At 39.3% G+C, this 14,928-nt stretch overlaps 1 protein-coding gene across 1 annotated transcript in view; it reads right to left on the bottom strand.

The window, feature by feature from the left end:
- SLC12A1 (solute carrier family 12 member 1) overlaps nt 1–14,928 on the bottom strand; it is a 101,145-nt gene that overhangs the window by 17,863 nt on the left and 68,354 nt on the right. Inside the window, exons 20-21 of the mRNA XM_025389964.1 lie at nt 13,053–13,135; nt 2,284–2,427 (exon numbers count right to left, since the gene is read on the bottom strand). Coding sequence (XP_025245749.1) covers nt 2,284–2,427; nt 13,053–13,135 — 227 coding nt within the window. The remainder of the gene's footprint in view (nt 1–2,283; nt 2,428–13,052; nt 13,136–14,928) is intronic.

The following is a 14,928-nucleotide window of genomic DNA, read 5'->3' as shown; positions in this document are numbered from 1 at the left end:
TAAGTTCCATTCAGGTCTGGTTTCTAAAATTTGCCAGGGACCGTGTGCATCTTGAACTCTGTGACTATTTGGTCCCTTAGTCGGCCTGGCTTGCTCCTCTGCTTTCTTTTCAAGGAATCTTGTGAAGCTAAAGTAAAGCCATTTGAGCTATTTGAGTCTTTGTGAATTAGATGAAAAAAAAAAAAAAGCTAGAAAATATGGAAATAAAAACATCTTTACTCGAGTTATAATTCAGGGTGCATATAAAACAGTTAAAATTTTTTAAAATGCAATTTCTACCCTAACATGGATACAATGAAAGTGTACCAGGGAACTCGGCCAGTGTTGGAGCCGGACCTGTTCCTGTTTGCCAAGAGGGGTTTCTTTGCCACAGTGTACGTAGTATTTCTCATATCTGTGTCTTTGAAAGTCATGACTTTATTGCTCTCTTTCAAAGAGGTGGTGTCAGCCTGGTGCTTAGAGGAGGGCTGACAGCCTCTTCAGAGCTTCCTCTCTGATCTAAGAGGTTCTGAAGATGCTTTGTTTTATCTTTTGCTGTTTCTGTGTTTAGGGTCTGTCAGTTCTGAAGCAATGATCTGATACTGTTTTTACATCCCTGGGACTGCTGAGGGAGAAACATTTATTTACAAAATGGACCAAGCTCTGCCCTCACCTACAGACAAGTCAAAGTATCCAGAGGCCTCCTGTTCATACTCAGGTGCCTGGGGGCAGGATTGGTTCTGGTCCAGAACTCAAGAGTTGACAATAACGGAAGCCTAGAGTAGTGAATGAGCCCACTTTAGAGCTATGTTTAAACTTCTAGATATTAAAACAGTATATAACATTATTACTTTTCTTTTCTGAACAATTTGACATGTTGACTTTTGGAAGAGTATATTTTTGCCAAAACAAGTATTGTGATGCAAAAATAAGCTTCCAGAATAAATAACAAGTCCTGCTGTCATAATAAGGACATTAATGCTTCCCTCTCTCTAGTTAGACCACACTGTTGGGCTATGACTTTTGAATTTTCCATTATTTTCCAGACTGTACCACTTAATAGAGCAGATTTAATGGATTGTTAACTTTTTTTTACAGTTAAACCAAATAATTAGAAAGAAAAGAAGTAGTAGTTAGCATCCAGAACAGTCTTATTTAAATATTTTCACCCTGATGTAGCTTCAGCTTGAATTCAAACACATCATCTATGTCATTTTAAGGTGAACTGTAAGGAGTAGGCCACGGCCCATGGGGTTATCCCAGGAACTCGACAGTACCCAGAGTATCTGAAGTGGGGCAATATCTGGATTTCCCATCATTCTCTGTAGATGTATAAAACTATTATAGGTGAAATTTCATCTTTGGGCTATAGTAGGAAAGCAAACAGACAACCCATTTATGGGGTGGGAGATCGCCTTGTCGAAGAGCCTCTTTGAAGGGTTGGCCCTGGTCAACCTAGACCAGAAGCCTGCTAAGTCTCCACTTGGATCCTGCTGTTTGACTTGGAGACCCTCCCAGAGAAACCATCTTTTCCTGGCCTCACACCAGAGTGTGACTTCAGTAACTACAGGACGTTCGTGCATAAATAAATGCCTGCTAACACTCTGATTTTGGACCAGCAGAGGTCACTGTGGACCTCATTAAACTCAAACCCGTACCGTTTCGGAAAGTAATTTTCAAAAATCCAAACGTTTGAATCATCTGTTTATAAAATGTGTAACAAGCTCTCCCAACCTCTGATCCTCTGTCCCAGGACTGCATACCATAAGTTCACATATAAATGTACGATTTAGATGAAATCTACAGGTAGTGAGTATCAATAAAGTTCTAAGTCCTGCATTCTGGTTTGTGATAAAGATGCTTTTTTTGAAATCAGCGTTCCAGCTGGATACCGTATTTGCATGTACTAGTCATATTTCAGTTCCCTGAAATGTCTGAAAGGTAAGGGTATGTGTGGATAAGACGGTTTGGGTACTGACTCTTAAATTTCTATCCCCTTTCCATCTTAACTGAGAAACTTCTGTTTCATGGCATGCAATCTGCTTAAGCACTATTTGACTTCCAAACCAAATATTACATTTTAAAAATAATTTTTGGCAGTAAGATGGTACAAAGTACTTAATGAGGTTGATAAATGACAATAGCTGCTATCGTTTATCCATACTACCTTCTGGAGAGAAACCTTTCAGTTCCTACCTGCACTCAATGCCCCCAACATCTTAGATGCTGACTTCGGACTCTTTCTAGATGCTCAAATAGTGACTTATCTTATAAACTTTCTTGCAAATTTTAAAAAGTACTTACCTTTTTTAGGCGTTGTCTTGGTAATATTCAACTTGCCAGCTTTTTTAAACAAGCCTCGGATGCCTCCACTTTCCTCTTCACACTCATTGTCTTTGATAGTCGCTTCCAATGCTAGTCTCTCCTGTTCTAATCTCTCTAATTCCTCTGATGAAAGAAGACAAATCACCCACTTAACTCAGAGCTACAAAGTTTCTAGAAACAATCTTATAAACTTTTAATATTTAAAATGGTATGTATGTGATAAGATAATTGTTTATACATAGTATATTTTTTCTAAATGATTTTTATATATTATCTTTTAATAGAAGTAATATATTTTGGTTGGGTGAGGTAGCTCGTGCTTGTAATCTCAGCACTTTGGGAAGCCAAGACGGGTGTATCGCTTGAGCCCAGGAGTTCGAAACCAGCCTGGGCAACATGGTGGAAATCTATCCCTATGAACGATACAAAAATTAGCCGGATGTGGTGTGTAGTGCCAGCTACTTGGGAGGCCGAGGTGAGAGGATCACCTGAGCCTGGGGGGTAGAGGCTGCAGTGAGCCATGATCATGCCACTGCACTGCAGCCTGGGCAATAGAGTGAGATCCTGTCTCCAAAAGAAAAAATAAAAAGTAATATATCTTAGTAAATTGTATTCAGAAAGTTGTCACAACTAGCTTAAAAAAATAGCTCTATGTGTTAGGTTATGATACATAAAGTTACTACATTTTTTTTTGTGAGGGCAAGAGAAGCTATTTAATGCCATTCTTATTCACTACCATGCAAAAACAAACAAACAGAAAATCTTTCACACTGTAAGCCACTGATTTACTGACCTAAGCTAGTGGGTCAGATGTTTTACAACTGGAAGTGACAAAATTACAGAAGTACACTGGGTATATATCAGCCACACAACAATGCTTCATGAATTGAAACATAAAACTAGACAGCAAGAATTAAGAGAAGATAACAAAATCTTACAATAAACTCCATAGGCGTTGGATACAAATTACAATGGAAAGCATTCACCACCATTCCTTTCAATAAGCAAAATACTTTGTGGAGTGGGTGACCAAAGTCAAAGAAATAAAAGCTGAGGTTTCTGGGTGCCTGTCAGAGTTCACATTGCTAAAAGGGGTCTTATGACACGTTTTAGTCTGGAACAGGAGTCAAGCAGCGCAAAATTTCCTGCCCAAGGTTTAGACACACTATCCAAGCTTTCATGTTGTATCTGGCTGCCTTTTATCTTTTTTAGATTCTGATTGTGACGAAAATTTCCTAGCTGCTATGTAATGTGCTGGATCTTTCTTTGACCTCACCCCACACTGGATCCGGGTAAGTAAGACTTTCAAAGCAGTCACATGACAGTGCTACACTTAGGAGGCTTCTTGCTTCTTGCTTACACTGGGTGAGGTGGCCCTCTTGTCAGATAACCTCATCTTATTGCCTGCTGAGAACAGAGCCTTAGAAAATGAGCAATGTTCAGAGGAAGAGGATAGAAAACCTAGATTCAGTGTTACAAAACACTGGGAGAGCTTCTGTAAATGTCAACCTTCGGAGCCCATTGCTTTATCTATCTGTTAAGCGAAGCTATACAAACTCTAGATTTATCAATTATGTACTAACTAAATCTGTCAGGACAGTCACATCCCTAGACGATGCTGCTATTCAGCTACACAGAATTGTCTGGCCCCTTTCCAGGTCTTAGCAATTAATCTTTTGCTAGTGGCATGAGATTTAAGGTCAAATCACCCATGTGATTTCCCCGAAGCTTCAAAGGTTCTCAAGATCAGCAGCTATAGAAAATCTGAGAAATTAGGCTGATGGTATTAAAACTGAGACAGAAGTTGCTTACCCCTGACTTTTGAAAGGTGAAGACAAGCTGCATTGCAATGGGGGGTCATGACCGATTACAGTTCTGCTGCTGGCTTTAATGTGACATTAGCCAAGTAATTTACTTTTTCTATGCCTTGGATTTCCCGTCTGTGAAATGGAAAACTGTAACCCTTTCCTTTTCCCACTTCCCAAGCTTTGCAAAAAGAATAAACAAAGTGTCCACACAGGGTTTTGGAGGTCTTTAAAGAACAGAGCAAGAACTGCATTCTGTAGGCAGTATATTTATGCAACTTTTGGAAATGGGCCTAGTCATGCAAAACAAATTGAGTATTTTGAGATGCCTGGGAGTTATTTTAGCAGTTACTATTTATTGCACACTCTTTGGGTGCCAGGGACTGTGTTGCATTTTATTCCTTTCCAAACAACTCTGAGATAGTTACTACTATTATCATCTTCATTTTGTAGATGAAGAAACTAGTAGGTTAAGTGACTTGCCTGATATCACCCAGCAAGTTACAGGGTTCATATGCAAAGAGATCTGCATATGCTTCCCACCATGAAGACTCTCCTCCTGTGGCTTATTATTATTATTTCAGAGTTGTTTTATTACCTTCCTACGCTTTATCATCAGATAAACCTAAACACTCTCAGGCACATGGTGTAATGCTAAGTTAATCCCCCCAAATGATGGCCCATCCAACATGTAATTTTAAAATGAGGACCCTAAAGATATAGGTCTATATGGAAGGCTGCACTAGAGCAGCAGCACTGGTACCCAGACTTTGTGGTCACTGTCCTGGATGACGGCACCCTAGCTGTTATTTTGCCTTCTGGGGTGTTGCAGGGGGCCACTTATGGGGTAACCTGCTCTTTGCAATCCTCTGATGTGGCAACTTTAAGGGCTGCCCTGGGAGGGGACTCTTCTTTTTTCTTTTTTTGGGCAGGCTCCAGTGGGCCCTATGATTAGCCACTGGTTGCCATGCTCTTTGTCCTCTAGTTTGGACAAAGAGGGAAAAAAAGATAAATCCTCCTTTGTAATGGAGTCAGCTGGCTGAGCGAACTGGGAGCGATTCCAACAATTTGCTTGAAGGTATGTGCACAGCCCATCCAGAACAGAGCAAGCTGCAAAATTGCAGGCCTGAGAGACAAAACCAAATTTTGCTCGAATGCTTTAGATGTAGCAGTTTCCTCAAAGATGATAGAGACAGAAGATTACAGAGAGTATTTATTCTAAAGGCTGAAATCAGCTTGCTTTGCCATCTTGGATTTTTAGATCCATACCATGGTGTGATCCCTATTTGCATAGTGATTTTCGCAAGTTCTTATTCAAGTTAATTCTTAATTATTCACTTGGTAGGTGATCTAAGGCCTCCTTCTGTGCACTCCTTCCTTTTCGCATTTCAGCGCTAAACAGAAGTGATGTTTTGATTATCTGTTCTTCTGAATGATCTATCTGGTGTACTGCTTGCCTCTGTTTGCATGCAGGGAAATTAAGAGTAGACTTTGTCAAAACATTTTTGTCAACAGAAATCCTGGCCAGATGACTTGCAAAGGTATACCATTAACCACAAGTGGAGCAAGCCAAGAGAGTATGAATGAATGGATATAAGTTGATTTCCACTAGCCTGACAATAAAAACTATTTATTCTATCATCACCACCATCACAACTACATTTTTAATTTTCAGAAATTACAAAGCCCTTTCTACGTAGTGTCTCATTTGATACCAATACTGGGATGCACGCAGAGCTGGTAATATTCTCCCCATTTTACTGAAAAGAAACTTGGGCTCAGAAAGTTCAAGTGATTTGTTCAAGGTAGCACAGCTAGTGACCCAAGTCTTCTGCTCCCAATTGTAGTGTTTATCCCTCTTCTCCCTTCTCCTTCAGTGATATGCCTTGATCGCAATAGCTGCCTGTTGAAGGAATACCCAGTCTGCAAAACCATCTCCAAATTTCTCAATCAGAATCAATCTCCTCTACATTTCCGTAATACCTTGCTTAAACCTTTATTCCACTAACTACTGTAACTGTGTGACTCGGATGTCTATCTTATTCACAATGGACTCCAGACTCCTGGAGGGCAGAACTTATGCCCTATTTCATCACCAACATTTATTGAGAGTTTACCGTATGCCAAGTGCAATGCCAAATGCTTGGCAGCCATCAAATTCTTTAATTCAAAACAACAAATCTGTGGCGTAGGTACTATAATTATTCCCATTGGAAAATGCAAAAAGTGAAACACAGAGAGGATGGGTAACTTGACCAGCATCACACAGACAAAAGATGTCAAAGTTGGGATCCAAACCCAGGTTTGTCTATTCCAAACCCTATGCTTGGACCTCATATTATCCCTCCCATGTTCTTCATGGTGCCACCCCTGCCGCTATTACCTGGAGCCATGTTTGCACCAATAGGCACTCAAGAATTGTGTGTTGAAATAAATTAAAGAACAGATCAATGCTGTTCAATTCAGTTCAATAGTTTTGAAAGTACTGTCTTTATAAAAGAAGAAAAACAAGTGCAGAGTTGTGAAGAATGGGGGTGTGAGAAGTGTCTGTGTGTGTGTGTGTGTGTGGTAAGTACAAAAGACAATGTTTGAAAGAAGTGCAGTTAATACTGTATACAAAGTTATATAAAAAAGGGACAGATAGAGGACAGAAGGTGGGACCAGTGAGATAAGAGCCTGGGAGATGGAAGTGTGAGAGACAAGTGGGGAAGGAGAGGGGACTTTTCTTTGGAAAGGACCACCACCTGGAAATCCTGTAATGGTAACTACTGGGAACTTGAATACATTAGATAATTCTGTAGTATCTCATAGTTTATAAGGCCACATTGCTACTGAGAGATAGAGACAGAGATAGAGATATAGAGATAGAGATAGAGATATAGAGAGCACGCCTGCCCTTCTCTCTTTTCAAGATGTTTATAATCTCAACCTGAAGTTATGATGGTGGAAGAAAAAGCTCAGACCTTTAGGTTCTCTCAGTTGAGAGTAGGTTTCTAATCCATGTTGTCATCCACATCCCAAACAGTTTTCATAGTAATAACTAAGAGTGACTCTTGAGCCATGCCGTCATGTAAATGCCAAAACTGCTTTGAATAGTAGTTACTGTATTTTCAAGTGCTTTATAAATTGATGATATGGTACCCAGTTGGAGTGACTCTATTTTGAAACTCAATTTACTTGTCAAGATTGCTTCAAATGTTATGTCCCCAGTCTTTTTTTTTTTTTTTTAAGATGTCTTTTAGAAATAGGCAGAGGTCTACAAGTTACAACCTGCTTTGAATCTTAAGGATTGAGAGTCGTCAATTATCTGACACCAGAAGGGAGATCAGGGAAACCCACTGGGGAATGGCATCCCCTCCCATTTTACAGCATCCTTTTTCTTTTTTAATTATTAAGTTAAAATTCTTTCCTTGCTCAATAACTCAAAGCTGTAAATGCTCATAAGAATCAATGTGCTGTCCCCCAGGTGAAGTCTAGTTGAATAGAAGGCAGGAAGCAATCCTGCAGCGGTTGCCTTCTAATCAAGTAATTATTCACTACACTGCCATCTGTCTTTATTTTTCTAAGCCACTTGATCAGACATAGCAGTATCCCCGTGGTCTGAGATGGTCACAAATCATGCTGTACTTATGTGGAATACTTGACCACAATATATTGCAAATCATGTTCCATCACTTTATTTCTTACCAGTATAATTTGGACTCCTTGTTGTAGTTGGAAAACTTGCTAAATATCCCTGGGAGGTGAGCAGTATGAAATATCATGATTTTTGTGTGTGTGTGTGTTGTCAGGCAATAAATTAATTTATTAAGAGAAACTATCAGTCATCAGTATTAGATGAGTTGCTACAGTATACAAGTTACAATGTTATGAGCATCGATCTTATTTATATTAAAAGTTATTCTCTTCACATAAGCCTGTAATACAATATAAAAATAATTGTCATTAGCTGGTAAATTACCTATAAAGCTGATTTCTATTCACTGCTTTATTAACTACAGTATATGGGCACTCTGAATTGCTAATATTTCCTTTAAATTATAATCTGTGATGACACTGTGGTGCCTGTGTTGGAAAAGCTATGATGATAATCATTAACATAGTATAATGCAATACTTAAGATTTATCAGGCCCTTATTAGGCCCTGAATTACAGCATAATATAATGAAATGCAAGTTTATTTCTTCCAATTCAAAATCTAATAAGAGGTTTGTGTCATAAATTACATAAACCTCAAAACAATGCATGGAAATGTGGCGGAAAGTTAATTTCTATCATTATGTTGTTTTTCTGCTTGTTCTTCATGTACTTGTATAATACTGTTTTTCTTTGTTTACCCTAGATAGTTGGTACTTGTAATTATTTTATTAGCATCCAATTGTATTTTCCCTTTCTTGACTAAGAAGCAGAAATATTTCAAACATCAAAGTTTATTTAAATAGGATACAACCCTTGGGAAATTAAAAGGGGATGCAGTTCACTGCCAGGATTCTTTGAAAAATACAGCAAAACTTGGTTGCTGTATTGCTTTATAGAAGTAAATTGATGGTGCATCTTGGCAGATGGAACAATGAGGGGTGGGAGCAATGCTTTTCAGCTACATCACATCTTTCAGCTTGCAGAGAGCAACATAACACACAAAGCAAATGTGTAATCTAAATACAAGTTATATTTTGCATTCTCATTTTTAGATGGAAAACATTATAGCACAAAAGCCAGGAAAAAAAATTAAAGTAAAACCTAGGAAGTTTGCAACAGAACAGTTCTGTTAATATTCAGTTCTTGTAACTGCCCTCAAAGTTAGGTCTATCTTTCCACAGACAGGCAGCCCCCTTGTTGGGTGTCTTAAGGAACACATAGAAACGGCTCTGCCTCATTCCCAGAGCTCAGATTTCCCCATTGCCTCTCGTTATATGTCATCATCCTCTCTAGCTCTTCTTTTTCAAAGATGAAACAGGGGCTTCAAACAGATATAGGTTTGAATCCCAGCTCTACCAATGACTAGCCTTGTGAATCTTGGGTAAGCCCCCATTTTACCAGCTGTAAAATGGGGACAATGATAATACTCTCCTCATAGGGTAGCTGGGATGATAAATGTTATATGTGAACATGAAGCATAATAGACGGTGCATAATAAGTGCTCAAATATTTTTTTTTTTTTTTTTTTTTTTGAGACGGAGTCTCGCTCTGTCGCCCAGGCTGGAGTGCAGTGGCGCGATCTCGGCTCACTGCAAGCTCCACCTCCCAGGTTCACGCCATTCTCCCGCCTCAGCCTCCGAGTAGCTGGGACTACAGGCGCCCACCACCACGCCCGGCTAGTTTTTTGTATTTTTAGTAGAGACGGGGTTTCACCATGTTAGCCAGGATGGTCTCGATCTCCTGACCTCGTGATCCACCCGCCTCGGCCTCCCAAAGTGCTGGGATTACAGGCTTGAGCCACCGCGCCCGGCCAGTGCTCAAATATTTTAACTATTGTTGCTACAAAGTATTAAGTTCTACTAGGAGGGAATATACATTAATAGTGAATGCCCAGTGAGTGGGAGTTAGTATTTCTGATCTGGAGTTTAAAATATCCATAAAGAAGAAAAGGGGCATACAAAGGAAGGCTAAAGTCACCAAGAGATAACCTTTTGTGCTACAATTTTGCATAAGATGCACTCTCCTTGCAGTTTTATTTTTTAATGCTCTTCATTATCATAGAGTATACATAATCAGATAGTAGCTACCTTATAAAAACACTTGATCTCTAGTTTTTTTCTTCATCCTCCTCTTCTCCTACAACATACCAGAATGGTTGCATCAGAAAATTCACCTAATCCACTCATATTCTTTCCTATTTTGATGGAGACAATCATGAACCAGCAAATAGAATACGAATCCATCAGGCAACAGCCCTTAAGAATTCTTTTTTCTTTCTGCTAAACCTACTGAGAATACCCTGGTACTGCTCCTGTGCCTTGGAGACTTCATGTTGCCGGAGAAAACTGGACAACCACAACTGGGTTTTCACTGTTGTACACTGATCAGTTCTTGCTGATCCTTTTCATTCTCTATCATGACTTTTTAAAATGCTTAACTAGTTTCTTCTCATTCTCAGTTAAACCATTCCTCTCTTGCTTTTAGAAGTAAAGCATTGCTCCAGCTTAAAAGAAAGAATTGAGACCATTGTGCATCATCTTCTTTGATTTATCACTCCACTCTCACAAATCCACGTATCCCATCATCAATCCTCACCTCCTTTGCTCCAATTTTAGATGAAGTGTTTTTTGTTTTTTGTTTTCTGTTTCAGGCCAACTCTTCCATTCATGCCTTTCCCTCAATTTTCTGTTCCTCCTGGATCTTACTCCATGGGTCGCCCCTTTCTTTGCCTACATCTTCAATGTTTGCACTCTCTTGTGCCATTTCCTCAGTCTGGAAATATGATTTGATCTCCCATTCAGAGGTCTATAGGTTCCCCACAGTAAGCCTGCTCAATCTCATTCCTCTTGTTACCATCCAAGCTTCTCAGAAGGGTTGGCTACATCCATATTCTCTGCTCGTTCATCTCATAGTCTCTTCTCAACCCACTGCAATCTCGATTCTGATAACCCTGCTTTACAGAAATTATTTTCACTAAGATTACCTGTGTCATGCCAATTCCATTTGGTTCATGATCTTACTGTACATTTCTGCTGCATTTGGCAATGTTGACTATTCTCATTTTGAGCACTGTACTCCCATGGTTTACCTGACCCCAGACTTCTGGTTTCTTCATCTTTCTGACCTCTCCTTCTTTTCTTTGGGGCCTTTTTCCTACTCTTTGGAGTCCTTGGCTACACACACTCTTTGAGTTCTATTTTCTAGGGTGATGGTTTCAATTCACATTAGCCATGATGTCTCCTATATTAGTCCACCCAGGTTGCCATAACAAATGCCACAGACAGGGTATCATAAACAATGTACATTTATTTCCTCACAATTCTGAAGGCCAGAAGTCCAAGATCAAGTCCAAGATCAGCAGGATCGATTTCATTCTGAGGCCTTGTTCCTTGGCTTGAAGACAGCTGCCTTCTCACCATGTCTTCACATGATTACCCTTCAGTCTGTATCCTAATCTCTTCTTATAAGGACACCAGTAATATTGGATTAGGGCCCACCCAAATAACCTAATTTTACCTTAATTACCTCTTTAAAGACCCTGTCTCCAAATACAGTCATATTCTGAGGTCCTGGGGGTTAGCATTTCAACATATGAATTTGGTGGGGGCGGGGAGACACAGTTCAGCCCATAACATCTCCTAAATCTGTATTTCCAGTTCAGATTTCTCTTTTACGATGAGGACTGTCTAACTGTCTGTTAGACATTTCCCGTAGGATTTCCCACATGAGATTGTTTGAAATTGAGCCAGGCATTTCCTCATTAAAGCTGTACTTCTTCTTGCATTTCCTATTTCCATTGGCTCATCCAGTCAGCCAAGGAGTTTTTCTTTACTCCTCCCTTTCCCATATCCCACACATCCAATCAACTCCCAAACGCTGCTCTTCGTACCTGCAAAATACTTTTCAACTCTGTTCTTTTCTCTCCATCCCAACTGAGGCTGCCCTAATTCAAGCTGTCACCTTGTCTTGTTTGATTATTATAGAACTCTTTGATTTGTCTATTTCCATTCTAGTCCTGAGTCCATGCCCCGTATAACCAAAAGAGCATGAGATCTAAAACCCAAGTTTGACCACATTATTCCCTCACTTGAATCTCTCTGATGGTTCCTCATTATCTACAGAATGTGATCCATCTTTTTAATATGGCAAATGAGGCTTTTACAGTCTAGATCCTCCTTATAGTGGCAGCCTCATATTTTACTATTGTTGGCTTCCTACTTTTCACTTCAGTAACATGAATCTGCTTTTGGTTGTCTATATACTCCATTCCTCTCTATTCCCATGTCCTCACCTTTGCAAACACGTTCCTCTTTGTCAGGAATGCATTCTCCAAACTGTCTCTTTACTTTTCTCTCCATCAACTTTGTCTGGTTAACTCCTACTCATCCAGTAAATCTCAAATCAAAGGTAATTTTCTCCAGAATGCCTTTTTGGAGTGAGGTAGGTGCCCCTTCCTTCTTTCCCATAATTCCTTATTTATACTTATTATAATGCTAATAATTGATCTACTTCCCTTACTAGGCTGTGTGTCTCTTGAGGGCACAGACAGAATTTATTAATCTTAGTCTACCCAGCACCACTTGCACCTACACTATGCCTGGCACATAACAGGCACCAGAAAAGCATCATTTTTTTCTTAATGTTGTGTTGTAAGCGGACTCTGCTGTGAGGCTCAGCGGAAGAGATGAGTCATGAATTCATGTCTTGTGCTAATTTTTCAGTAAGTATATCAGTATGTTCTTTATTTCATACACAAGAGAGTATGTTTAAATTCTAAGACTAAGCAAGTATACCAAATTCTCTACAGGGAAAAAACAAAGAGTCACTCATCTGAATTAGTGTTTCTGCCTCTGACTTAGATTAGTGATTCACAGCATGATACATTCAGGCTCATTTCCATGTTAGCTACAGACCAGTTCATAGACTCTCAAAAGTAAAATACGTGTTTTTCTGGGGAAAGAATTAATCTTCATTTTCTGAAACATCTTGCAGAAATTAATTTGGCAGGTTATTTTACTGAAGTTGTTTATTTTCCTTGATGCTGGCTTTGTGGTTTTGTGATAAGAAAAATAATTGATGACCACCTTGAATTCCTCAATATTTGTGGTTAGCAGGGCAAAGGCTGCTTGTGTTAGCATTGGAGAAAATACTGGGGGAACTATATGCACTATGAGTTAGCACTAGAACGTAAGCTCCACTGTTAAGGAGTTTTGTCTATATTGTGTCCTGCTATATCCTAGAACAACGTCAGGCACAAAGTAGGTGCTCAATAAATACTTGTTGGTTGAATAAGAAAGTACATACCTTGCACCTGAAGAACCTGAGAGATGTCAAATCCTTGGCTGATTCTGACTATAACCACACCAATCTCAAAATCAAATGCATCACTGAAAGAGGAAGCAAAACAGTTAGTGTTTTAAATGGCTATTTTAATCCTCAAGCTTAGGACTAGTATTATACTTGCTTCCAGGATTTTGATATAATGAAACTATTAAAATCCACTTTAGAATATAGCCAAGAGCTGATGCATGTGTTTGTTTGTTTGTTCTTCCCTTATGCCTTTTTAAAGTATATTTTGGGTAGAGGTAACTAAATTATTCACTCTAGCCAATTTATTCAAATAATACTATACATCAGAATTTTGATTAAGAGCTTGTCGCATCTTTTAAAAATAATCGAATCTTTTATACAGCGAGCAAAACAATCACTGGCATATTTAGAACACAGAGTTTACAGACTGCAAAGACTCTTTGAAATGATTAGCCACCACCCCCAACATGGCTGCCTCCTAGAAGGACTCCTATAACATTTCTGATATCAAGTTCATGGTTAGAAATGTCTCCAGTTCCTCTATTTTCAGAATTGACTCTAAACTGGTCACTTGGAGCAATGCTTTTTCATGGCAACCCTACGTACTCGCTCTTGTGTTTTCTCTGTATGCAACCCAAAGGAATTCGATTACCTAGAAGAGAAATAAAGTCTGTCTTTCTTTTGTCTCTGTTTGAAGAGATTAAAGTTTAAGACATAAATGTTTTCTCTGGTGCTAAACATGGAAGCAAGTCAATTAATACTTTGAGTCATTTAAATTTTTTTTCATTGGGAGGTCCTTTGTTTATACTTCTATGGATCTAAAACTTAACGACTTCTTGCCATTAGGTCATCCTACCCCAAAAACAATTGTCCCACCATATGCAAACAGTTTCCAATGGCCAAAGTCAACCTGAATTTTCATTTGGTATACGTAAGTTTGGAGCAATATGAATATCCACTCAAAATCCAAACCATAAATAATCTTTTCTTAACAGAATAGGTCCATTCTGGCACAAGTTGTTACAAAGTAAATTCCTCGTAAACAAATCTTGTTTCTGATTGTCCTCAATTATAAAAAGTAGACAATGTGCTCCACAAAAAAAATTTGGATTCTGTATTAGGTAGAATAATGCACCCTCAAAGTATCCTAATTCCTGGAACCTGTGAATGTATTTCCTTACATGGCAAAAGGGACTTGGCAGATGTGATTAGGTTAAGGACTTTGGGATGGGGGAGATTATCCTAGATCACCTGGATGGGACAAGAGTAATCACAAGGGTACTTAAAAGTGAAATTAGGAGGCATAAGAGGAGGTCATAGTAATGTGATGTGAGAGGAACTTGACCAGCCATTGCTGGCTTTGAAGATTGAGGAAGGCATTCCTGAGCCACACCCACATGAGGGAAGCTTCTGGAAGCTGGAAAAGGCAAGGTCAGAAATTTATCCTAGAGCCTCTGGAAGGGAATGCAGCCTGGCCCACACATGCCAGACTTCTATTCTACAGAACTGTAAGATAATCAAGTATTGTGTGTGGTCGTTTTTTGTTTTTGACAGAGACTGGCTCTATCACCCAGGCTGGAGTGCAGTGGTGTGATATTGGCTCACTGCAACCTCCGTCTCTCAGGTTCGAACGATTCTGCCTCAACCTGCTGAGTAGCTGGAATTAGAGGTGCACACCACCATGCCTGGCTAATTTTTGTATTTTTAGTAGAGGTTGGGTTTCATCATGTTGACCAGGTTTGTCTCAAACTCGTGACCTCAAATGATCTGCCCACCTCGGCCTCCCAAAGTGCTGGAATTATAGGCATAAGCCACTGTGCCCAGCCTAAAGTATTGTTTTAAGCCACTAAATTTGAGGTACTTTGTTATG

The sequence above is a fragment of the Theropithecus gelada genome, chromosome 7a (assembly GCF_003255815.1).
Source record: "Theropithecus gelada isolate Dixy chromosome 7a, Tgel_1.0, whole genome shotgun sequence".
Classification (NCBI taxonomy): Eukaryota; Metazoa; Chordata; class Mammalia; order Primates; family Cercopithecidae; genus Theropithecus; species Theropithecus gelada.
The sequence above is the reverse complement of the archived record's forward strand: the minus strand, read 5'-3'. Positions and strand labels throughout refer to the sequence as shown.